We start from the raw sequence: 25,712 nt of genomic DNA, 5'->3' as shown, positions 1-25,712 counted from the left end.
AAGGAGGCGCCAGGGCCCAGGAAGAATGAACCTCATTTCATATTGTCTTCGGATTGTGAGCTATACTCCCTTTCTTCTCTACTATCGGTGAGACCGCTCCCTCTACCCTGTCATAATACGAGATACCCAGATAACATTTCTTGTGGTTGTACTATACCTATGGCTACTCTAAAGTCCAGGAAATATAGGACTAGAGCCTCTGCAGTTAAAGCGCCTGACAATCCATTAATGGAGGTTGGATTTCTTATTAACGCAAGGTCAATGATTAAGAACAACGTGGCCCTAAACGATTTTGTATCGCAGAGAAGCCCCCCATGGGTCTTCATAACGGAGACCTGGGATCGGAGTCCGCTGGCCCAGATCTGGTGGACTCTATTCCTGAGGGCTATGCTCTGGCTAGATTTGATCGAGTTGGGCACAGAGGGGGAGGGTTGGGTATTCTGTGTAGAGAGGACTTGTCATGTCGCATTGACCCCCTCTCCTCACCTCATGATAAATTTGAGGCACTTTATTTTTCCATACAGTTCACCCCTACTGCTTCCTTTTCGGGCATACTCTGCTATAGGCCCCCGGGACCTAGGGCCTCTTTCCTTCAGGATTTGCTGGAAAAGTTAGAGCCTTTCATCAATATGCCCAATTTAACCCTTCTGGGCGATTTTAACTTTCATCTGGAAGTGACAGATGACAGAGATACGAGGGCGCTGGTCGATGGTTTGTCTGCCTATGGTTTTAGACAACTGGTGGCTGGCCCCAATCATCTAGCTGGACATACGCTGGACGGCATCTTTTCTAACGATTCCAGACTAGCGACCGGAACATCGATTCCTCTATCTTGGTCAGATCATCGGGCAGTCCCTTTCCATCTTAACATCATCATCTCGCCTGCCCCAACCTAGCTAGTAGAAACACATGGAAAACTAGGAGAAATTATAGTGCAGTTTGCAACAGCTCCCTATCTCCCTACCTAGATGAGATCAATTTTTCCCTACCGTTAGAAACCAATGCTGCCGCATGCTGCCTGTCCAAGGCCCTTGGTAATGCCATAGACACTCTTGCTCCACCTAAAAAAATCTACTCTGCCAGGAAACGTCCCTCCTCACCATGGTACTCTGAACACTTGAGACGTCTAAGGCGTAAATGTAGAAAAATGGAAAGATCTTGGATGGCTAACCCCGACTCCCCCGGGAAAAGGCATCATAAGGAGGCAATAAAAGAATATAAAAAGGCTATAGCTGAGGAAAAGATGGGCTATTTTAGTAACATCACCGCCTCATTGAAATCATCTAGAGAGCTGTTTTAAAATTATTAACACTTTGTCAATTCCCAAAGCAGCTAACTCTGTGGTCGAGACTCAGGAGCTATGTAATAACATTGCGAGCTTTTTTCTCACTAAAATTGAGGACATCCACAGCTCCCTAGAATCTCTGAACTTGGAGCTTGATGCCAGTCAGAACTCTCCGCCCCAACTGTCAGCCTCTGCCCGGAAACTTCCGAATCTGGCTCCCCCTCCTGTTTTGCTAGCTTCCCTCGGTTGTCACTTGAAGATATTAATTGTCTTCTTAACGATACTAAGTACTGCTCGCCCCTCGACCCTTGTCCTTTAAAAACGCTCAAAGCATGCAGAGAGGTGATTCTTCCCCCTATGCTGGAGGTTATGAACAAAGCCATCTCTGAAGGGTTCTTACCAGAGTCCTGGAAGACAGCTGTGGTGAAACCTCTTTTAAAAAAACCTTCTCTGAATCCAGAAATTGTAAAAAAAATTCGACCCATCTCCCTGCTCCCTGCCCCAGCTAAAATGCTCGAGGCCCATCTAAATCGCCATTTAACCTCATATCTGGAAAGTGCAAACTTGCTGGACCGTTCCCAACATGGGTTTCGTGTGGCACACAGCACCGAGTCTGCCCTTAATGGTGTGATCAATAATATCAGATCAGAGGTTGACAGAGGACGGACTACGCTTTTGGTGCTGTTGGATCTAACGGCAGCTTTCGACAACCTCTCCCCCTCAATTCTGGTTGACCGGCTACGGGTGATTGGTGTGGAGGGCTCTGCCCTGAATCTGCTTTCCTCCTTCTTACATCAGAGAAGGCCGAGAGTTAAACTGGGCACCTTTTTGTCATCTTCCCAGGCGGTGCAATGTGGGGTCCCACAGGGCTCCGCGCTGAGCCCTCTTCTGTTCAACATCTATGTGACCCCACTTGCCGAAGTTATACGATCCTTTGGGTATCAGATCCTGGCGTATGCTGACGATACACAGATCATCATCTCTACCACCGAGTCAATAAAAGAATCTGCCCTTAAATTTAGAGCCTGCATGGAAGCAATTGGGCATTGGATGATCCGCACCTACTTGAAGTTGAATGGAGAAAAAACGGAGGTCTTGGTCTTTGGAGGGGGTTCCGACCTCTGGTCTGGTGACTGGTGGCCTACATTTTTGGGGGACTGTCCCCAGCCAAACCGCCAGGCCAGGAATCTGGGAGTTCTTATATATCCTGATCTCTCTTTTGATCTCCAAGTCAACAAAACGGTGTCTACACGCTGTGCCATCATTCGGACGCTAAAAAAGATTGTCCCCTACCTATCACCGGATGCTCATAGACAATCAACGGTTGCCCTTATGGGGTCCAGACTTGACTACTGTAATGCGTTATATGCAGGCATTAACAAGAAGTCACTTCAGCGCCTCCAGGTGGTCCAAAATGGCGCAGCCAGGATGGTCCTAAACCTGCCTAGACGGTCTTCAGCAACAAAGGCCAGAAAAGATCTTCATTGGTTGCCGATTCAGGCTAGGATTTCATTTAAACTCCATTGTCTGGCTCATAGGGCAGTCCATGGCCTAGGCTCGGAAGGGATTAGGGGCCAGATGTAGGTGAAATAGATTTACTGATTTTTAATTACCGAATTTTACCAATTCGGTAATTAAAAATCGGTAAATCTATGGGGTGGACATGTAGGTATTCCAGATGTGCTGGAATACCGAATCGGATGATTTCGGTATTTAGCGATTCGGTAAATACCGAATCGGTAATGCCCATTCATTCCTATGGGCTTTGAAGCCCATAGGAATGAATGGGCATTACCGATTCGGTATTTACCGAATCGGTAAATACCGATTTTCACAAGGGTGAAGGGGGTGTCACTTTGACACCCTCTGGCACCCCCAAAAATGGCATAGGTGTGCATGCACACATGTGCATGCACACCGGAATCGGTATTTTACCATCAAATTGGATTTAATGGTAAAATACCGATTCGGTAAGGCATCTGTGACTCTGAAGAGTCCCACCTACATCTGGGTGGCTCAGATTCGGTAAATTTACCGATTTTTTTTATTTTACCAAATCGGTAAAATTACCGAATCGGTAATTTTACCGATTCGGTAAAATAATGCCCCCTACATACCTATCACCTATTTACTGATCGGTAACAGACGAAAATACCGATTTTCGGCCGTTACCGACCGACCTACATCTGGCCCTAGGTCCCTAATTAGCCGCTATACCGCTAATAGAACTCTCCGTTCACCCTCCAGAAATCTACTCACTGTTCCCACATTTAAGAGGACGAAATGGGGAGGAAGAGCTTTTTCCACCTTGGCTCCCAAATTATGGAACTCCCTCCCCCATGAACTATCCAGCCAACCATCTTTGGCGATTTTCCGTAAATTTCTGAAGACTTGGCTCTTCTCCCAAGCCTACTAAAGTCGTGTATACTTTGTGGCATCTGCCTTTCTGTTTCCCTCGTCTGTATACTGTTTGTTTGTTGTTTGCTCCTTGATGCCCTTGTGGTTAAGTTTGCGCATTATAAGACCTACTTCATTCATTCATTCATTCATTATGCTTTCTGTTAGTATTCCGTTCACTAGCACCTTTGCTGTTTGGATTTTTGTATATTTGCTTGATTGCATTCAGGAAGGTCTCTCCTATGCTAAATTTTGCCAGGGTTGCATTTAAAAAGGGCCAACTTACCCTGTTGAATGCTTTAGCAGCGTCCACGGTTAGAATCGATAATGGAGCTGCATGATTTATTGCGATATCTATTGCGGTGATAAGTTTGTGCGTTAATTCATGTATGTATCTTCCTCCAAAGAAGCCCTTTTGATTTGTGTGTATTACAGAGCCTGCGATCTTTCCCAGTCTTTTTACTAAAATCTGTGTATGTACCTTGTAGTCTGTATTTAGGAGTGATATCGGTCTGTAGGACTCACTTCTCGTAGGATCTTTCCTTTGTTTGAGGGTGGAATTAATAGTAGCATCATTCCAGGTGGGTGGGAGCATCCCCTTTGTTGTAAATATTTAATTGATTAGTTCTGTCATGGGATCTGCTAGTACCTTTCTTAGGTGTATATACAGTTCATTTGGGAGTGCGTCTGGCCCTACTGCCTTGCTTTTTAAAAAAAATTCTTTAGAGTTTCCAAGAGCTCTTCTCTGGATATCCCTTGATTGATCTCTGCTCTTTGTTCTTGGGAAAATTTGGGGAGAGATGTATTTTCCAGTACTAGCTGTATCTGGTCTTCTGTGGGTTCCTTAAAGTCCGAGTACAATTCATTAAAGAACTTTGCGAACTCCTTCCAAATTTCTTTTTCTTCTGTGGTATACTGCTTATCTCTTCTCTGTATTTTTTCTATCTGTTTTCGCGTTGCCTCTGTGTTCAATTTCCACGCTAGTAGTTTCCCACATTCCTCTCCATATTCATAGTGTGCTATTTTGCTTACTTCCCATTTATCTTTTACAATTGATTCCAGGAAGTCTGCCAGTTCCATTTTCTTTTTAGCTGTCCCTTCTTCAATACTGATTTTCTCTTGCTCTGTTATAGTGGTTCTACTTTGCTCAATACTATCTGATCTTCTAGTTCTCGTATATTGCTTTTTCTGCCCTTGTTTTTATGTGCAGCAAGGCTAGTTTTCTTCCCTTGATAAAAGATTTATAAGCCTCCCAGGCAATTTGATTTGTAGTCTATTCTTTGTTTATTAGGAAGAACTCCTCAGTGTCATTTGCTAGGGCTTCTATACAGTCTTCAACAAAAAAGATTCTCCTATCCGAGGTGTAGGATCTCTGCAGAATGATCTGATAAGTGTGCTGGTACATGTTCTACCTTACATGTTAAGTTTAGTAAGCTCTTGTCTATTAAAAAATAATTGATTCTCGATGCATGTCTTAATCTCTTATTCTGCAACGTGAATTTATTACATTTATTTCCCTTCACTCTCCATACATCCATGATCCCAAGATCATTAATGTAATTATTTACCCACTCCCTCATTTTTGGTACATTTGGGCCATATTTGGGTGGGGATCTGTCTTTTTTTTAATCTAAAATTATGTTACAATCCCAACCCCCAATTATTATTAGGTTTTGCGTTGTTAACAGTTGAGTACAGTTTCTGGAAAGGTTCTGGATTGTCCGTGTTAGGTCCGTAATACCCAACCACTCTATATAGATAGTTATGTATCTTTAGTTTTACCATCACCCATCTTCCTTTTTTGTCAACTTCTGTTGATTTTATCTGTGTTTTTAATGATTTCTTTAATAATACCGCCACCCCTTTCACATTATACTCTTGATTTGTACATACCATGTATCTAACCACTTTGGATTTTTTTAGGACTTTCTCCCATTCCTCTTTTAATAGATGTGTTTCTTGCAGTATCATTATGTAACAATCTACTATTTCTAAGTATTTCAATATTTTGGCCCTTCTTTTCCTTAATCTTAATCCGTTAACATTCTATGACATTATCTTAACCAGCATTATTATTCTTTATTCTAACCCCCAGCTAGTTTGTGGTCCCCTTCTGTTTTTTGTTATATGGGCTTGGGCTCCTTCCTTCTTGAAATTCTTAATTTGGACATGTTGTTTTTGGGTTTTCCCCCATTTTGCTCCCCACCTTATGTATTTTATTGTTTTTCCAATTTCTTTATTTGTGCCCCCCCACTCCTTCCTGGAGAGGTCTCCCCTATCTCTTTTTGGGGCTTCCTTTGACCTCCTTTTTGAGCTCCTCGCTCCTTGCAGTTCTACTCTATTTTTCTTGCTTTATTTCATTATTCTTTATTTAATCCTACCTGTGTGCTTTGATTTGTTCTATGAAGCTTTCTACCTCTTTGGTTCTCTGGTGTTATACATTTCGTTTTGCCACATTATCCTTAGTGCTGCCGGGAATCGTATTTGAACTGTTACGCCAAGTGTTTTCAACTGTTGTATGTATTGGCTGAGCTGCCATTGTCTATCCTGCGTAGTCTTTGAGATTTCCGATCGGATTCTACACGACCAATTACTTTGAGCAAATGAGCCTGCTTTCAAGCCCTCACTTAATATTTTCTCTTTAAGTGTGTATGTCATGAAGTGCATGAGGATCTTCGTTAGGGTTTCCTGGTCTTATTTCTCCCAAATGGGTCCCAATGTATTCTCTGTATATCCTCTGCGAGGTCAACGGACTTTGTCCATGGTATTATTTCCCCAAGTAGTTTGATCGTGTAGGCTTTGATGTCCTCCCCTCCAAACCTTCTGGGACAGTTAACATCCTGAGATTGTTTCTTCTGGCCTGATTTTTCATCGATTCCAGCCTGTCGCATATAATCTTGTCTGTCTCTTTAGGCTGGTCTATTTCCTTTCTATTTTCCTCCACCTTTTTACTTAATGGTCCCATTTCCAGTTCCGCTGAGGTAACTCTTTCCATGAGTGTATTTATTTTCTGGTCCATTACTTCACATACTTCCTGAATCTTTATCTGTTTTTTCTCTGATGTCGTGAAGTTGGATCTCATTTCTCTCACCATAGCTGTCATATTTTCCACAGCTTCTGGATTTTCTCTAACGCTGGGCATAGTACTACACTATGCTAATGAAGCATACGTAGTTTGTAATAATTCGCACTCCGCAAATGGCATGTAGCACAGTCCAAAATCTTTGCTTAATCACGTAGCATAGCAGCTAAATCAACAACATCCTCAGATGCTTTGATAAAGCAATTTTACATGCTAAAAAGCATATAACCAATTCCCAAAAGTGATCTTTTTCAATGAACACATTAGGCAATGAGAGAGGTGATGATTTTGGGGTCCTCGTAACCTAGGGGGAGGACCAAGCAGTTGCCTTGAACACAAAGAGCATAAACAAAAAGCACATCTTGTTGAACTTCGGTGGTGGTCCCATCCTCTTAGGAACACCCCAAGCTCAGTTATTGGCAAACAAACAATTCCAACCAAAGGCCCTGCAAAGCATTATGGGGGCGAGATTAGCAGTGGGCAGTGAATATTATAGTATCCAATATCAAAATAATTCTAGAAAGAGCTGCAGTTCAACTAGTCATTACTAGATGTCCCTCACAAGTCAAATGCAAAATTATTGAAACCCTTTCATCAAGCATTTGCATTTGACTCGTGAGGGACATCTAGTAACCACCAGTTGAACTGCAGCTCTTTGTAGAATTATTTTGATATTGGATACCATAATATTCACTGCCCACTGCTAATCTCATCCCATAATGCTTTGCAGGGCCTTTGGTTGGGACTGTTTTTTTGCCAATAACTGTGCTTGGGGTGGTCCTAAGAGGATGGGACCACCACCAAATTGTTCAATAAGATGTGCTTTTTATTTTCAAGGCATCTGCTTGGTTCGTTCCCTAGGTTAGGGAGGATCCCAAAATCATCACCTCTCTCACTGCTTGCTAATTTATCAGTTTCACTTTTGTGAAAGTACTATATGCTTTTTAGCACATAAAGATACTTATTTTATCATAACTGGTTCTGTGCAAGATGTCATTTGCAATTATTTCACAGTACAGACAAGTACACAGGGCCATCAGCTATTCTACGCAGTACTATGTGTACTACGTGTACGAGTACTATGTGTAGTATAACATTTTACTACGTACAGCTATGTGTAGTGCTGGGCAGGCTACACCCAGGGTTAGTTTTCTCGCAAAGGGGAAGTACCTCGGGATCCTTGGTTTGAGCGGTTTCACCAGCTGATTTTGTAGTGTCCATGTTTGGCTCATGTTGCTCGAGTGATTCTAGGATACTATATCTATTGCTGTTGCTGTTGCTGTTGCTGTTACTGTTGACATGGTTTCCGATATCTCCTCTCCTGAAGTCCCTATCTGTTTCTCAGTTTGAATTGTTTTAGTTTTTTCCCCTTCTGATGATCCTCCACTTTAAAACAGGATTTTAAGCAGGGTGTTATCTTTTGTTTGGTCGTACTTAGTGACTTGAACTTAGCCTGACTTGCTCTAGATGCCAGGTGTTGTATTTTCCCTGCTGTGGCTTGTCTTGTCTTCTTTTTTGTACTTTTTGGGACAACCGGGGCAGATGTGTCAGAGGCAGATGACGACAATTCAATTTACGCATACAACTTTGCTAGCTTGGTAGGGTATTCTGGGTGTTCTGGGTATTCCAGTTCTGGTTATCTGCTTCTTAACAAGTAGCCTGTGACTTCCCTTTGTTGGTTTGCTGTCGGGTTTGTTGCTGTTAGCCCCTGTGGGGCTGCTGGTACTTTGGCTTCCGTGTTCCTTTTAGCGGCTGCCACTTTTACCGCTTTTACCCCCCTGTACCCGCTCCAACTGCTCCCCCTTCTCTTTTGGTTCTGGTCCAACCTCTGCAACCTGTGAGTTAGCTTGCAGGTCAATTTGGCGTGGCCAGCTTAAGTAGGTTGTGTACTTTAGTGTAGTACCCCTGCCCTCTCCACTAGTTATATTGTGTGAGTCTTGGCATTGAGATAAATCTTGGCATTAAAATTGGCATTGGCAATGAAATACTGTTCACTGCGCGCTCCCCCCTCCATTTGAAACCCTATTTTTGCCCCCCCGCTGCATCACTTACCTGTGAAAATTGGAGCCTCTGAGTAGTTTTTTCCTTTTGTGGCCGGGGGGGATGGACCGGTCACTCTCCCCCTGTATGTGACCCGTGCCGCTACTCTCTGGCAGGCTCGGCACGCTGTACCCGCTTTGGCCCATACAGAGATCACGTAACAGCGCAGGATCCCTAACATCTCCATTTTCGGTTTGTTCTTTCCTCCATCTGTCCCGGGTCACTGATGTCACTCGCCGCTTTTCCCTTATACTGATCTGTCTACGTCTGCCTGCATTGATCCGGAGCAATTTGCTTCTCCTTCCTTAGTTCATGACCCCAAGCCAGCTCCGCCCCATGCTCCACTGCAACTCTGTTTCGCCGGCTCCCTGACTCCCCGGTAGGCTGCTTCAGGCTGTTTTGCTTTGCATTTTTTTTTTTTGCTAGCGTGTAGGCTTATCTCGGCATTTCTGGCATATTTGTGATCTTTAGTTCCATACGCCAACTCAAATGCTGATTCAGACTATCTTGCTCTGTAGGTTTCCTTATGAGCTAGTGAGGATAGCGAGGGTTCACGACCGAGCTCTCTGTCGGCCGCCATCTTCTCCGCACCCCTAGGTCTACGGTTACCCGCCCTTGAAAACAGTATGAAAACAGAAATAAATGTGTCTATACACAAGTTTCTCAGCGCAAAGATACCTGGCAGTGCACTTAATAAATGATTTAAACAAATGAAATAAATAGTGGAGGGGGTAAAAGGGACAAAACCTTGCTTTAAAGTTCCTTATTAGTTATAAGGCCTAATTCGGGGCAACATATTAATATTTTAAAGGAAGGTTGAATCTGGATTTATTTTGGCAGGTCGAATTCCAGCTTTTAAACTGCTCCTGTCCGGCTGCAATGATAGGCTTGAAGCCTTTTTTGCACTGCTACTGCTGTGTGTGACACTTTAGGTAATGCAGTCCACTAGTGACATGTAACTTACAGGCCCTGGGTGCACTCTCTACTTTATATGAGGGACTTTGAGGTAAGCTAAGTACCCCAATAAGGTTTATGCCAATTCAACCATGTTGAAAGGGTGGAAGCACAGGCACTTTACTACTGGTTAGCAAGGGTAAAGTGCACCAAATTCTACAGCCAGCAAAAGCTGATGGGCTAACTCTGTGGGTACAGTTGACAAAGTTTGCCAGAGCTACACACTAGAGCAATGTGACTGGACTGGCCACTATCCCCATTTATTTTTACCCTCACATTGGAACCCATGGCCATTTGGAGTAAGCAGATGGCGCCCTGGGAGGTTACTGTGGGGGATACTATTCACCCATTATGTCTTTAAGTAGATGGCTCTGTTTTTATTTATCAGCTCCCAGACACTCACTCCCCCTGCTGCTGGAGCACTGAGACAGGTTTGGGGAGATCTCTGGGCTCTGGATTAAATACAAGAAATTGCTACTCTTCCCACTGGCTACTCTACAGTCACAGCCCCCCAACCATCTGTAAGTCCTTGCCAGTACTCCCCTCCACTGGAAAAGCAAAAAATGTAACCTCCGACATGATGGTGACGTACACTACCCAGAGACACTTATGGTGCAATATTATCAGGATCATGGGGAACACTCTCCCACTGCCCATCATGGAGCTCGTAGCTATTTTCAAAATGGTTCTTTTGGCATGGTGCCTTCACCATATTCAACAGTCATTTGACCATCTCCCTACTTACCTCCTTCATATAGGCAGGGGGACATGCCTGGTTACCAGGTGCATCCTGTTCCTTCCATTGGCAGAGGGATGACTAGCAGTCCCGACTCTGGCACAATACTACTTGGCTTCACAAATGCAGCATAGCGCACACTGGCTCGCGGAAGAAGATCATTGGGAGAAGAAGATATTGATGGACTCCTCTAGTGACTTCACATGACCCCAGATCCTGGCGGCAGGAGGAAGCGAGAGAGGCCGCGTGCCATTCCTCATGAAACATACTGTGATTCTATGGGAATGCACTGTGAAGCTGATATTGAAAAATATCCCCTTTGCCAGGGAGTTGGTGTTCTGGGACCTGCCTGGATTCAAGGCACTCGCAGACTCAGGGGACATTTCGCCCTGGCAGGAAGGAGGGTGTGAATCGATACGGAACTTGTTTCCCAATGAAGAATGTATATTGTTTGAAGCCGTCCAGTATAGTTTTAACCTGGGTAGAGGGCACGTCCAGTATAGTTTTAACCCGGGCAGAGGGTACTTCTGCACCATTCGAGCCTCACAGCCATAACTAAAGATTTGATTTATTTTTGTATTGGCATTAATAGACACTCAATAAATAATGTTGATATAAAACATTTCCTAAACTGTGGATGTGTGTTGTGCTAATATAGATTTTTTTAGATCTTGACTATAGAGAGCTGTAGCTTTCTGTCAGTAAGCTCATGTTGCCAGGACAGAAAAGTTGCTTTCAATCATACACATATACAGTACAGAGAGTTGGTTTTAGATCAGCTGCCTTTAAACATTTGCTGTTCCCATTTGTGAGGAGTTGCCCGTGACTGTGTGGGCGATTGTTAAAGCCACGGCATTTCTTGGAAGGTTACATAAGGCTTCCAGTAGTCTCGTCATGACCTCTCCACTGTTCTGCCCCCTATTTTCTCTGTGACCCACCCAACCCACTCCAAACACCATTGCAGCATGTGCCCCTGCTGTCATGAGCTGCCCGGTACTTGGCATTGGAACCAGCCATGCTTTTGGCTTTGGCTTTGCCAATGATTGTTGAATTACCAAACCATTCTAAAATGGCCTTGGTTCATCGTCCACATGCACAATAACTATCTTGTCATAGATTTTCTTTTTTTTTTTTTAAACTATCTCATAATGACCGCCTGTTATCTTATGTGTTTAGAAAAACCATTACAGGGAGGCCTCCATTTATTCATGCATATAGATAGTGATGATCCTATAATGCTGTTTAGAAAAATATAAGAAAAACTATTAGAAAAAGCACATTGTCTATGCTCACACATATGCACGATGGACAGCTTGTGATGTTCTGCCCCAAAAAACGAAGAAAATTAATTACAAGATGGCCACCAAAAATGTGCACTCATATTGGATGCCACTGGGTAAGGGCTACGCGGCAAAGACAAGATCTATCGTTATGAATGAATGCTTGTTTTAAATTTATGTTTATCCTTTAATTTTGTCGTTTTTTTACTTTTTGGGACGCAAAACCTTCTCCCAAATTAACAGTTCGTATTTCCACCACATATGTATTTGTTTAATCAGGACTTCAGTGGTATCTAAAATAGTGTTTTATCCTGGGTAAATTATTTTTCCTTCAGACACAGAAAGCAGGTAAGAATCTGCCATCTGCCTGTGTTTTGGACCTCCACACTACCCTGTGCCTATGCTAAGGTTCACTTACAAAAATTAGAAAGCAATATTCAGCACATCCTCATGTTTATCAAAAAAACGTTCAAATCACAGGCCAACGTATGGCCTTATATCAAGTCTATGGAGCCAACATTCATGCACTGATTAATTGACAATAGTAGACAAATCCAGTTTCCACGTTTTACTGAGAAAGCAGAATCCACCTGACTGGACTTCTTCAAAGATGTCATTTTATTTTCCTTTGGTGGTAGGTCCAAAAACAAAACTGCCAACACGTGTTTCGTCTTCCATTCGACTTTGTCAAGGCAAATGGAGAACTGATTCTTGACCAAGTAATACACCCATCAGGCAGTAGGAAATGTTCTCCTAGCACTGCCATGGTGATATTTGAAACTTTAGGAAAACACCACCTGCTTCTAAAAAGGGGTAGCGCTATATTCACCCAAACTTTAGTTTTATTGGAACCAATTTCCTTTTAGCGTCAACACCTGCATGTAAAAAAGCGCGTTTTTCACAAGCACTATCATTTATCAGAATTCACCTTAAAATATATATGGTGAACTCGGTAAGACTTAGGAGAGACGGATATGTGGAACCCTGATAAGTTCCAAACTGAAAGAGAGATTGGTCACTCCTCTATACTGACCGGGCTATTCGCATGTGCCTTGGACCGCCACACTACCCTGTGCCTATGCAAATGTTAATCCGAAATATAGAAGGTTCTGATATTGTTGTTTTTAAAGGCAGAAGAGGTGTCTTATTTCATACACTGTTTCCTGTTCTTTTTCTCTTCCAGCTGCTGCTTGCTTCACAGCACAGTACAATATTTTGAACTTCCCTGCCGGTGTAGTGCCTGTAGGTACCGTGACACAGGAGGATGAGAGACGGTTGAAGGACTACAAAGAGTACAATAATGATAAATTCGACAGACTCATGAAAAAGGTTTGTGTGTATCTTGGGCCTTAACTCTTGAAGTCTATTGTATGAGTTCAATAACAGGAGAAGTGGGCATTGCCCAGAGGTATTGTGAACCTTTCCTCAGTGCTGGAATAAAGTGGGAAGCTTCAGGATGCTGGTTTTATTCTTATGCTGGTTGTAGGCCAGTAGAACCCAAACACATTCAGAGCCCTATTCACAAAGACAAATTAGTACATCTACATATATAAATGATCTCTTACACTTTTTATAGAATGTTCTACTTTTGGCTATGGTCCATTTGCGAGTGTATAGTGTAGTCTTCCATGTCTCCATCCCCTGAATTCAGGGGTTGGAGGCTAATTTATGAGTGTAAAGTTACAAAGAGTAACTTTTCACATGTAGGTGTAGGTAGACAGAGGTCTCTGCGACTGATGTGGAGCTCTCCCTATGGTAATGTAGTTATGGACATTGTAAAATATGATTCCAATATTTTTTTAATCACCAAAATATTTGTGTTACTTATTAATGTAAATTAATTTACATATCTATTTTTAAATGTAGGATGACATTTTAAAAATGCCTCAGAAGTATTAATTTAAGTTTACAATAAATACTTAATTAATTTAAATGTATTAAGTTGAAATAATTATAAAAAGATTTATTTGAAAACATAACCACCTATATTAAAATATGTATATGTATTTTATAGTTATTAAACGTTGCACAACGTTTTGTGTATAATTAATTTATATTAATGTATTTATTATAAACAGTTACATTTATTTTCATATTAAAAATAGATGATTGTAATATTTTAAAATAAAATAATACAATAATTATTTAGAAATAGATTTTAATATTAAAATATGAAATAAATGTGCCCTTAGCTGAAAGCTGAAATAGATAATTACATATATTTTAACACTACTTCCTAGCCGAGCAAGTGTGATATTGGCCCTAATGCAAGCAAGGAAATGTCTCCCTCCCACCAGTTACGCACTATTATTAAGCCATAAATTGAGTGCCACGAGGCCCTCACATTCCTGGTCACCAATGGCATAGCACCTGCTATAGCTGCACTCTTGGAATGAATCCATTGGCCTTTTAAAGACCCACATCTGACTTGCAAATGCTTTTGAAACAACCTTCCTCGTCATTCAGAAACAATGGCATGACTTGTGACTGACTCGTCTACAGTTATATCACACTTTCAGATGTATGGGCTGACTTGTAATCAGTTGTTCTTTCACTCTTTTGACCATTCCAAGGCACAGGCATTCCTTGTGACTGATTTTCGTTTCAGGAACATACACCTGACTTTTGACTGGCTCTGTAGCAGCACTGGAAATCTTACAAGGGTTAAGATGGCTGCTGCTTGGTCAGTTACTACATTGCAGTCCATCATAGGCACTTGGCTGCCTTATGGTTGACTCTTAAGAGGCACTAGCTAAGCACTGTCTCTAGAGCCCCCATTCTGAAATTTTAGAGGTGTAGGCCGGTCTCCTCTACAGGCAAACTGGATACCAGACAGGTTGATTTAAGAATGGGCTTTAGTCTTTGTGAACCACTTGATAGCATCAACATTTTGAGTGCATTTCCATTGAATTTTTGTGGGACATTCTCTTTTTTTTTTTACTTTTCCTCCCTATATCCTCATTGTTGTGCATGTTCCCTACTGAATCGTTGTTTTTTTTTACTCCCATTGTTTGGATTGCTTAAGTTCTTTGTTTCCTAACTGTGATTCTCTTTGGCAAGTTTTTGCGGCAATATATAATTTCATATCACATGCCTTTTCTCTGAGGATTATCATGCTGATTATGCCAAGATGACAAGGATCAGTCAAGGATTTCTCATAAAAACATGTTTTCAGATTGTTTGGAACTTGTGGGAAGTCCTTTTCAACTCACATGAAGACCGTGAATTATCTTTCTACTGGTCTACCCCTATGATTTCCTGCAATCATCTATTATGGTTCGGTTCCCCCAATTATTTACCCAAAAGATTAAATAGCCCAACACAAACATCTATCCAGAAAACAGGAGCACTGTAGATTACAGATAAGAATAATTACCAAGTGTTGTCCTATATTACCAGCGCCTACGTCTGAGCTGTCAGGAGTACAGCCATGGGGCAGGTTCACCTTTGAAGGGACACTGCAACTGGACAGAACATGCGATCAGCCAACAAATGCCAGAGCAGCATATTACTGCAATTCAGTTTACATGCTGTGTCTTCTTTGGACTGCATTTTGCTCTTCCCGTGTACACAGATCCTTGTTGTATTTGGTTTGGAGTGGACAGGAACAGGGAGCAAAAGAGGGTGGGTCCAATTTTGGAGAACCATCCTGAACGGACAGGATAGAAGAAAGCAGTAGTGTATTCACAATCCTGCCCTCAAGCCGGATAAGCATAGGGTACAGGTTGTTGGATAGTTTGTGTCGTGAAAGCCTGTACCCTACTGACTAAGTGGAAATCTTTGCTGATTTTAGTGGCCGGGTCACAATAAGAAATTCATTTTAAAAAGGCAGCAACAAAAAAAGAGTTTTCTATCCTTGACACATAACCAAACTCTAAATCTAACCCTTTATAGCATGGATGTGCTAATGGTGATGAAACCACTTTTCTTGAGATAGTTCTGATATGCTTTTGTAGGACTCATAACAGGCTCTATAGTTCCTCTCAGACAATTTATAAAAAAAGAACAAATGTTTGAGGTTTGGTTTAACTCAAAATATAATTAATCAGAGAGAGAAAATGTCATCAGCATTGTGGATGACCATCTCACCCCAGTGGAAGTGGATTGACCCTCACACCAACCTGGCCCTCCAGATGAGGAGGAGGATCAATTAAATAACTTGAGCAGATTAGAATAACAGAACTTGGTAGGCATGAATAGAGAGCACACTACCTATGAAAGAAAAAGGTGGAGATAGTTGATACATGCACAACTCTAACCTTTCCAGGTGGGGAGATCTCAGAATGCAGTAACCTGAATCCCAGATCTAGTGGAAACGATTAACTATTCCACACTTCTCCTTATCTACAGCCTCTCATTCACAATAGGAATATGTTGGTAATGAATCTATGTTTTAAGTTTGTGGTTTGGGGAGATTTGCCCTATGTGATTGAAATAAACGGTCGTGTTGAAAGCATATCGGCCACAGGATAGTTTTCGTTAAAATGTAATTAAAGATATCCTATGGCTCTGGGAAGAGGGTGAGGGGTGGGGGTGAAGGAGAAAAATAATGGATATACGACGCTTACATTTGTACTGTTTTTAATTTATGTATATTTTGTAATGACATATATGAGCTGGCTGATCAAATAGAGACTGTTTAAAAAGAAAAAAAAAGGAATATGTTGGTTAGTAGTATACATGGGAGAAAGGGAATGGCATAAGCGAGAAAAGAGAAGCATTTGAAATCACCACTCTCACTTGTCACTCTATGGGGTGTTGTTATCTACATGGGTCCGAGTGGATCATCTAAAAACAAGATTTACACCTTAATTATCTTATCTCTGTGTATATTCATTATACATTTGCTATAACAAATTTTATACCTCCAGAAAATCTCAGAACCTAAGGATCTCAGGAATATTCATGGAGCGTTGATGTTCCTGCAATTGAAACAAAAAATATCTGTGAGATGGGTATAACAAAGTGTATGGATTAAGTCTATTTCTCGTCTCTTGTAAATGTACCTACCTCATGCTTCTTGAGTAGGAGCTTTCTGGTTCTGAAAAATATATTCAGATTGTTTCCTAAAACCTAATGTAATCAAGGATTTGTCTGGATTACGAAGTTTGTAGTCACAAAAATGGATCACCTTCTGAGCACATGCCAATGTGTAGTATATGAACATATGTATCTTGGAATATCAAGTTGGAAATATGGGGAAGTCCCTAACATGCCAAAGAATTGAGAAAAAACATGTCCACTAAATAATGAAGAAAGTGCTCACAACCCTTTTGATACCATAACCACATGTATAATAAATCACAATAATAGATGAGATGAAATCAAAAAACAATTACAATGATGTATAGAAAATTGTACAATTTATTCAGAGGATAATACATACATAAAACAATTTTAAAAAAATATTTTATCAGAATTTTTGGTGCCATTAAGAACAGTTAAAAATGTGTCAATCCACATAAAAACAGGTAAAAAAGATTTATAGCAAAGTTGTCGATGCAGCGTTTCGGTTTTATGATAGGACCTTCATCAGGACAAGGTTCTAATTTAGAAAGAAACATACAATTAGGTACAATCACTGTTATTATCTTTTTTACTAATTGTATGTTTCCCCTTCTCTGAGGGTTAAGGAACCTTTGAAAAATTCTTCCACTGCATTCTAAGACTCTCATTGTGAAAAGGGTGATTCTGAGCAGGCTTGACAATAGCAACCCACTGCTACTCGGAGTACCAGAGTTTTTACTTAAGAGGCTGCAGCGTGTTCAGGCCTCAGCAGCCAAGTTGGCTCTGAAGTGGCCAATGAGATCTTCTGCTTCCAGTGCCAGGAGAGAATTGCACTGGCTTCCTATTAGGCAGAGAATAGCCTTCAAATCCCTGTGCATAGCTTTTTTAAGCACTGCAGAGAAAAGGTCTATTACATCTACAAAAAGACTTAAAGGGTATGTTCCCGGAAGAATTCCCTGTTCTACTATGACAAACTTAATGTGTTGCAAAATTCTGAAAGAAAATACAGGGTGGTTGAGATTTTATGATCAGTGCAGCCCAACTCTGGGATAAGCTCCCTGCCACTCTAAGGTCCGCTACGGAGTTACTTCATTTTGGAAAGGGCCTGAAATCTTGGCTATTCCCTGTATATCCCTAGGTCTACTGTTTTTTTTTGTCCTCATATATCAATAGTTTGAAAATGGAGTTGTCGGGCCCAGTTTGTTTTGTGTTCCAACCTTTTGGGGGTTCTCCTGGGTAAACGTAACATATGCGTGGAGAATCTCTGTTTCCCCTTTTTCACTCAGGCTCCTTTTTATCCAATTCCAAAGCGGTCCCGTCCTGTGTTGAGCTAGTCATTTTGACTACTCTTCAAGTTCTTCTTGAATTGTTCTATTGCATTGCATAATCATTGGACTGTACAATACTTTCACCCAGTGTTAGTTTGTAGGTTTAGATCTTCCCAGATAGCCCAGAATGAATTTGCCTTACCTCTCTGTCTACTTCTATCTCAATCCTTGATTCTTTGTACAGACGCCACCCACTCTTTATATGTTGGAGGTGTTTCTTTTACCCAATTAATGCAGATCTCCGTTCTTGCTAACAGTATTAATATGAACAAACATTTTTCCTGATCTTTGCTAAGTTTAATTACCTGGGATATGCTTTGGCTTCTTCCAAAAATAACCAAATCCATACTCACCTCTATCTGCCCTCTCAATACTCTTGACAAAGCTTTACCCGTCTCTTCCCAGAATTCCTTAAGATGGGGACACTGCCGGAACATGTGTAGATCGTCTGCACCTGGCTCACCACACTTGGGGCAGCTTCTCTCTTCTTGACCTCTGATCGTTGATAGCCTTCTGGGGGTCCAATACACTCTGTGAATAGTTAATAGATGGTTCCTTCTCAATGGTGCAGATTTCACAACTTTCCAACAAGTAGCCATAGATACTTGCCATTTGTTTACGATATTCAGCTCCGGCAGTGCGTCTCCCCAGATCTTGTTCGGAATTTCATAATGATCCTCTCCTTCTTCAGTAAGGGCCCAGTACCAATACGCTATTTCTTTTTTGGTGATCTTCTTCTTCTGCATTATTTCCTCAATTATCCCGCTTCCTTCTTCACTATCCTTCAAGTTCTTAACCAACTGCTTATTTGGTAGTACTTAAATCTGGCAACCGTGCCCTTAGTTCTTTCACTCAATGCCTTCCAGTCTATAACAGAGCCTTGAGTCATCAGTTCGCCCCATTTTGTAATGTTGTTTTCTTTTAGGGGATATGCTAGTCTGTCTTTTAGGCAATCCGGAGTTCCTGAGGAGTCCTATAGGGGCGCGTATCTTTTATAATATGGTATTTTGAGTACCTATTTGGTGCCAAAGTGCTGCTGCTGCCTTTAAGATTTTTATTTCAATTTTCTTAAAATATTTTCGGTGGCCGTACTTGCTTAAAAAGTGGCTCCCTTCCTCCTTGGTTATAGATTTCAAGTGGTCAGGATATAGATCTACTACTCCTTGTCCACTATTGGATCTATAAGGACACCTCCCTGTCCTTTAAGAAGTCTTGGAATATCAATACACTTTAAATGTGTTGAGGATCCTTTCAATTTCTCATATAGCTTTAAAATAAAATGCACAGCAGGTATGTAGAACTCATACTCTTTCAAGGTAATCTCTGTAGCCGTGCTTTAAACTAACTCAAAGATGTATTGCAAAATACAATAGTAACAGTAAGAAACTGTAACATGTGTTGCCTGAGAGAAAACCAATGTAGAAGTGGTTTATCTGTGAGCCCTATTCAAGAGGCTCAATATACATCCTTGAATCGCTGAATACTTCCCTGCTCCTGAGAACAATGGTTTAACCTCAAGAACCAGTAATGCAGGGGTGTTGTAAACAAGTGGTCAGATAGCAGCGATTATCCATATATGGGAGGGGGGCTGGTAGAATAAAAGCGAGTATCTAAGAGATTCAGCAGAGAATTTCAGGTTGCAGATGTGTGGGGGCTATTTTGTTTTAGAGTTCATGGAATAAACTAAGAAAGGAAGTGCTGCAGAAGGAGTTGAGTAGCAATATAGTTAGATTTGGTGGATGGGATTCTTCACTCACAGACTGGTGCTAAAGTTGAAACAGTTGCATCTCTAAAAACGAATCTCCATTGTTGCATAACCGCTATTCCTCTTGAATGCAAATACATTGTTTTAAGCTCTATAGCGTAAAACAATGGAGATTGTACTTTTTGGACAGAAATCCATTCCTTGGTCACCTGAATGGTGGCCATTTGATTTCAGTCTCCCTCCCAGCCCAGTCATCACAGCCAAAGTCCTTGACATCCTCATAGCTACTAAGTTGTCTTTTAAGAATCAGATTAATCAAACGCCTGGAACGTATTTCTGTTTAGTGAATATGTTGAAGAAATTCCTTTTTCTGCTCCCAGATTCAAAGCGACACTCTTTTGTACACCCTTCATGAATCTTGATTGAACAAGACCAAGGCATTATATCCTGGCCCATCAAATTATCTCACACACGTCTTCAGGTAGTCCAAAGCACAGCTGCACATTTCATTCTTTAACTCCCATCTTCCTTTTCTACCTCTTTGCACCTCAAAACTCGTGATTGGTTTTGTATAAAGAAACAATCAACCTTTAAGGCCTTTGCCTGGCACTTACAGCAATTCACAAAACAGGACCAAGTTACCTAAAAAATATTTAAATCCCTACCTTCTGGTCCATAAGCTTAGGTCATCATCCTAAAAACATCCAGAGGTTCCTAACATATGCAGAGCATGGTAGGGTGGCTGTTCTTTTTCCTATCTCCTGGAGACACTCTGGAACAAAGTACTTCTAGATCTTAAATGCCTATCTAATCAACTCATGTTTCGTGAAAAACCCAAAACCTGGCTTCTCTAACTCCCTCTCCAGGCAGCTGTCCTTCATTCCCTTCACCTGGATACACCTTTCGGGTAATGTCACGCTTTACAAATAACATCACATCACTCCGCCACCACATCTGAACACTCTTGACCCAGGGAAACAAAAATCTTCCGAGAAGAAGATTCTTCCCAACTGCTGAAAGAAAAAGAAGACTCAAAGAATCTTGAGTCCTGCTGGCACCCAGTGACTGTAATTGCTCCCCAATGGCCAATTGATTGACCACTGGTTTGTCTGCTTCAGTGACATGAAAATCAGAACCATTGAGCCACTGTGGACTAGACCTTGCAGGCGCCCTGGCTGAAAAGATACTGAGGGGCATATTTACAACAAAGTGGTGAAATGTGTTGTTAAGTCAAGAAGGCTAACAACACGCTGCATCACTTTAGAAACACAGGGCTGTACCATATTTACTAGAATGTGATTCAACCCTGCATTTCCCCCTGCACAGGCGTTAAATTAAGCTGCCTAGCGTCACTGCAGCCAAACTTGCACTATAGTGCAAGGGTGCCTGTGTTGAGGGGAAGGTTGTTTATGTGCAGGAAGATCCCGCTTCCTGTACATAAACAATCTTTAAATGCAGTTTTGTAGCTTCTATGTGTGCTGCTTAATGCAGCACACAGAAAAGTTGCAAAACAGCATTTTTTTCTAAATGATTGTTTATGTGCAGGAAGGAGGACCTTCCTGCACATAAACAAGCATAGGCAATTTGCTGTTTCTATGTGTACTGTACAAGGCAGCACACACACAAATAGCAAAAACGAGGGGAAATAAAGCATTTTTCCTCATTTCGCCTGTTTAAGACCAGGATTTCCCTGGTCTAAATTTTAGTGCTGCCTTCTATTTACGCTGCCATTGTGAATGGGGGGCAGCATCAAAATCAATATGTGTTTCGATGTAACGCCCATCATAACACCCATTACCCTTCCTTTTCACACTAAATACAGAAAGGGGGCCTTATTTACAAGGCAGCGTTAAGCCATATTAAATGGCTCATTGCTGCCTTAAATAAGGCGAAGCCCCTATTGCCATCACAACTCACTGAAAGTGACATCGTGATGGCGATAGGGGCTTGTAAATATGCCCCTTGATGCCTAGAATCCTACCCAGAGGAGCTCACGGTTTGAAGAACAACCAGGAAGAATTTTCCCATCAATTGGCAAAAATGTAGTCCACATTTGTAACTCAGAGGGATTTTAAACTTGTAAACACATTTTGAATACGAACTTTGCAAGGTATGGAAAACAGCATGCATTTCTGCTTGCTGTCGACCACTTTTGTGATAATATCAGGGAAATCTACAGTAAACACCGACATTTCAGGGCATATAACAGGCTTCCAAATAGCCACAAAACTGGCCTATACACTGACCTACCAGAACAGCTCTTCTGGCATGGCCAGACTGCCATATAGGCTAGTGTAACCCTGTACCAACACCTCAATTGCTGATGACAGATCACGGGGACCTGGCTCATATTTCAAGGAAAATATATAAATTCAGACTGTCAACCCCATATCAGTCCCTGGCTCATCCACTGGTGGGTCTAGATCCCTTTCTTTAATAGGATGATGCTGTGTTGGCAAAAGTCTTCAGTATTCACAACTGTTGGTGCAGCCAGTGCTGTGGATCTCTAGATGTATGTTTCAGGATTGTTGTCCATCTTCAGTATAGAGTAACGAGTAAAAATTCGGCAGTACAGCTTATTTTTTCGGTAATGCAGTAATGTCCAGATAAAAAATTTAACTAGCAAAACGAAAACACTAGAGTTGCCTGAATAGAAACAAAAATAAGAGTCATCTGTGTCATAAAGGCAATCACTGCACATAGAAAAAAAATCTAAGGGTACTAAAAGAAAAAAAGTAATCAAAGTGAGTGTCTAAAAATCAAACTGCTTTTCATAATTGTTTAAAATGTAGTCATAGTTTATATGTGTTTTAATCATTATGTTATATATGTGTATTATTGTTTTATCGAGATTGTTTGTGAAGGCTAAGTTACTAATTAACATTTGTTGATTCATGGTGTATGCGTTTTTTCATGTTTTTTCAGTTATACATATAGTCTGTCATCTCACCTACTCTTTGCTGTTGCTGATATCTATGATACTACTTGATATATTTACCAAGTTTCTTTCAGGTTTTATGCTAGTTTTCTTGTTTGCATTGTATTTCCTATTGTGTAGGTGATGCTGCCTGTTCTTTCTCTTGCAGGCTGTAGAGGGCGGTGTGGGACTACCCCTGTCTGTGCAGTGTGTGGCTCTGCCCTGGCAGGAGGAGCTTTGTCTGCGCTTCATGAAGGAGGTGGAAACGCTCACCGCAGCAAAGAAGAGGCGCTAGAGATCACGATACCATCTGTCTGTGGGGGATAATATTGGGGAAAAATGAGGGGGCGGTGGTCAGAGAACCTTCACCCAGCAGGTGACCATGTACTTTGGTTGTGCTAAGTTTACAACCATTTAAATTGTCTCGAAATGCAATCTTATTCTGCGACCTTCATATTGCTAATTTCCATTGGTATGCCTTCGAGGGTCCACCCAGAGAAATGTGAATGTTTCCTGTATTAAATACAAGTTTTTAGTATTATTGGAAGCCTGGCACATTCTTCTGTAGAGCACAGTACACATCTCTGTCGGCCATATCCACAGACCTGTCCTCATGCACAGACAGTGGGTGCGTGCATGCATGCAATTCATTTTATGCACACACACTGCACATTTTGTGAATATTCATATCATTTTATTAAATTTTCTCAAGGGCAAAATAGACATTCAGTCACTTCTGTGCAGAGGTCTTAAACCTGTTTATTTGATTCCAGTCATAGGATGTGTGAGCAAGGCGCACTGTGAGTACAGGCCCCTGATGCAGAGGCACGTTGCTCTAGGACAAACTTTCAGGAGTAACATTGCTTTCTAGGTGGAGATTTCTCACTATTCAAAGTCATCGTAAAAATAATTAGTTTTGTTGCCAGTTAAACACAAATACATAATTTTGAGTACAGCACCTATGTGCACCTCTCTGTGTGTCAGACGAAGATGGTGCTCTTCCGCCAAGGACTGGATTTATGATGCTTGCATATCTTTGCCTATGATGGTGATCCTATATCACTGTCCACTGTTCATCCAGTACACAGATGCAACAGACAGTACCACGTTAACAGTTTTGTGTCTGCAGTATTTGAAAATACTAGTGATATTGTTGGTATCCTGTAAACAGAACTGAGTATGAGGAAGGGTTGGACGAGTGAAACAGTGAACAGTTTAATATGCAAAGCTTGAATTTACCACCTTATTGCACCACATAATGTAATGTTCGTTTTTGCCAGTTCTAATTTATAAAAGATATTTTATGCAAAATATAACATACCTGCCGTAGGCTTTTACTGCTGATAAATTCAAATTCCAACACCTTAAATCAATTTACGTGATATAACCAATGGTATCACCAGTGCAAAGCTGTTTCCTCAAAGGGTTAAAAGAATAAACCGTCAAACGTTGCTTAATAGTACAAATCAGATGATTTACATATACATTTAAAATAGTATTGTTAAAATCTTTATAATGATTGTTTACATGTATTACTATCTTGATATCAATAAACACGTTTTGAATCCTGATATCATCTGTCATTTCATTGCCATTTATATAGAACAACTTGCAATCTGAAATGTCGATTAACACATCTTCAATATGTATTCCTAAAAGTCAATTTAATGTTAGTAATTTTATCAACCTTTGATTTCAGGTGAGCCTGGTCAGAATTTCAAATATGCCGGAGTAATCAGAGCAATTCTGGTAATTCCGCATTACTCTTTGACATAGAATTACCGATAATTGTAATTGCATTTATACGCCAATTACTATCTCTGACAAGGTGTGAACATGCTCTTGGGGCGAGTAGCACGCTAGTCCGCAACCAAAAAGGATTAATAGTGGATTAGTATAAAGAAATATGAGTCAATTTGAGCGGCGGTGACTCTATTAGTCAGCTTGAATAGGATAATGCTGGTATTGAAGAGGGAACAGTCTAGAAACAGGAGTCTCCAACCTTTTCTGTAGTGAGAGCTTCTTATGTTCAATGAAACGCATTGAAAACTACTCATATTATTAGTGTTGTATAATTTCTATTTTGTTATATTTATGTTAATTCAACCAAGCAAATGTTTTCTAATTTAATAAGCTGCATACAATTGAGATACTCAGAGGTAGCTGGAGAGCTACAGTAGCTCACGAGGTTATGGTTGGAGACCCCTAGAAAGTGTTATTTGGGAGATCCTAGTAGTAAGATGAGGTTTGGGCTCAGTAATAATGAGAAATGGTATGAGGGAACATTCTATAGAAATTGATTAGGCAGATCATGGTAGTAAAATGAGGGTTGGGATAATTCAAAGGAGGGATACATGAGGGAAGAATTTAGAAAGGGGTGTTTCGGAGATCACTGTAGTAGAATGAGGTTCGTGATCAGTCAGAGTGGAGGTAGAGGATATATTGAGAGAGGTAAGGGCTTAGATAAAGTAGTGCACTGGAGAGAGTGAAAGTTTTTTTCTTCAACAGTAGGAGTAAAGTGATAAATATATAGGTACATGATTGCATAAAAAGGGTATACGTGTATAAGGAAGCTAATATAGTGAGAATTAAAGTTGTATTCTTTAAACTTAGACTTTCAAGTTTTGCTGTACTTGAAACTAATTTATCTGTGTATTTTTCTTACACAATTAGTTTTTTTTCCCATTTGATCTTTTCCTCAATATTTAAATAGTGGAGCACTTGTAGATAAATTAGGTATGATAATATTTACACAATACCACAATTATGCCCGCTTGTGCAATTGGAGGTAACATTGAGGGGGAACACCCTACCATGAGAGCACATTGAGCGAATGTGAGCACTCAATATTTTTGTTCTGTTGCATTTAGCAGTATTTCTTACTGCAAAATACTTCTTCACTTCCATTTTGGATGTAAGAGTGCATTTCATCGTGAGAAAATAGCACTAACTGCTGTGCACATTTCACTCCCTAGTCATGT

General features: G+C 40.9%; 1 protein-coding gene across 2 annotated transcripts in view; it reads left to right on the top strand.

Annotated features, from left to right (window-relative positions):
- The window catches only part of LOC147747116 (vitamin D3 hydroxylase-associated protein-like), a 413,994-nt gene extending 389,693 nt beyond the window's left edge, over positions 1-24,301 (top strand). For both annotated transcript variants that reach the window (XM_086952365.1, XM_086952366.1), the window contains 2 exons: positions 12,958-13,103; positions 22,901-24,301. In XM_086952365.1, the coding sequence (XP_086808491.1) occupies positions 12,958-13,103; positions 22,901-23,026 (272 nt within the window). In that variant the 3' untranslated portion in view covers positions 23,027-24,301. The remainder of the gene's footprint in view (positions 1-12,957; positions 13,104-22,900) is intronic.
- Positions 24,302-25,712: the final 1,411 nt, after the last annotated feature.

This window comes from Lissotriton vulgaris, chromosome 1_1 (assembly GCF_964263255.1).
Source record: "Lissotriton vulgaris chromosome 1_1, aLisVul1.2, whole genome shotgun sequence".
Lineage (NCBI taxonomy): Eukaryota > Metazoa > Chordata > Amphibia > Caudata > Salamandridae > Lissotriton > Lissotriton vulgaris.
The sequence above is the reverse complement of the archived record's forward strand: the minus strand, read 5'-3'. Positions and strand labels throughout refer to the sequence as shown.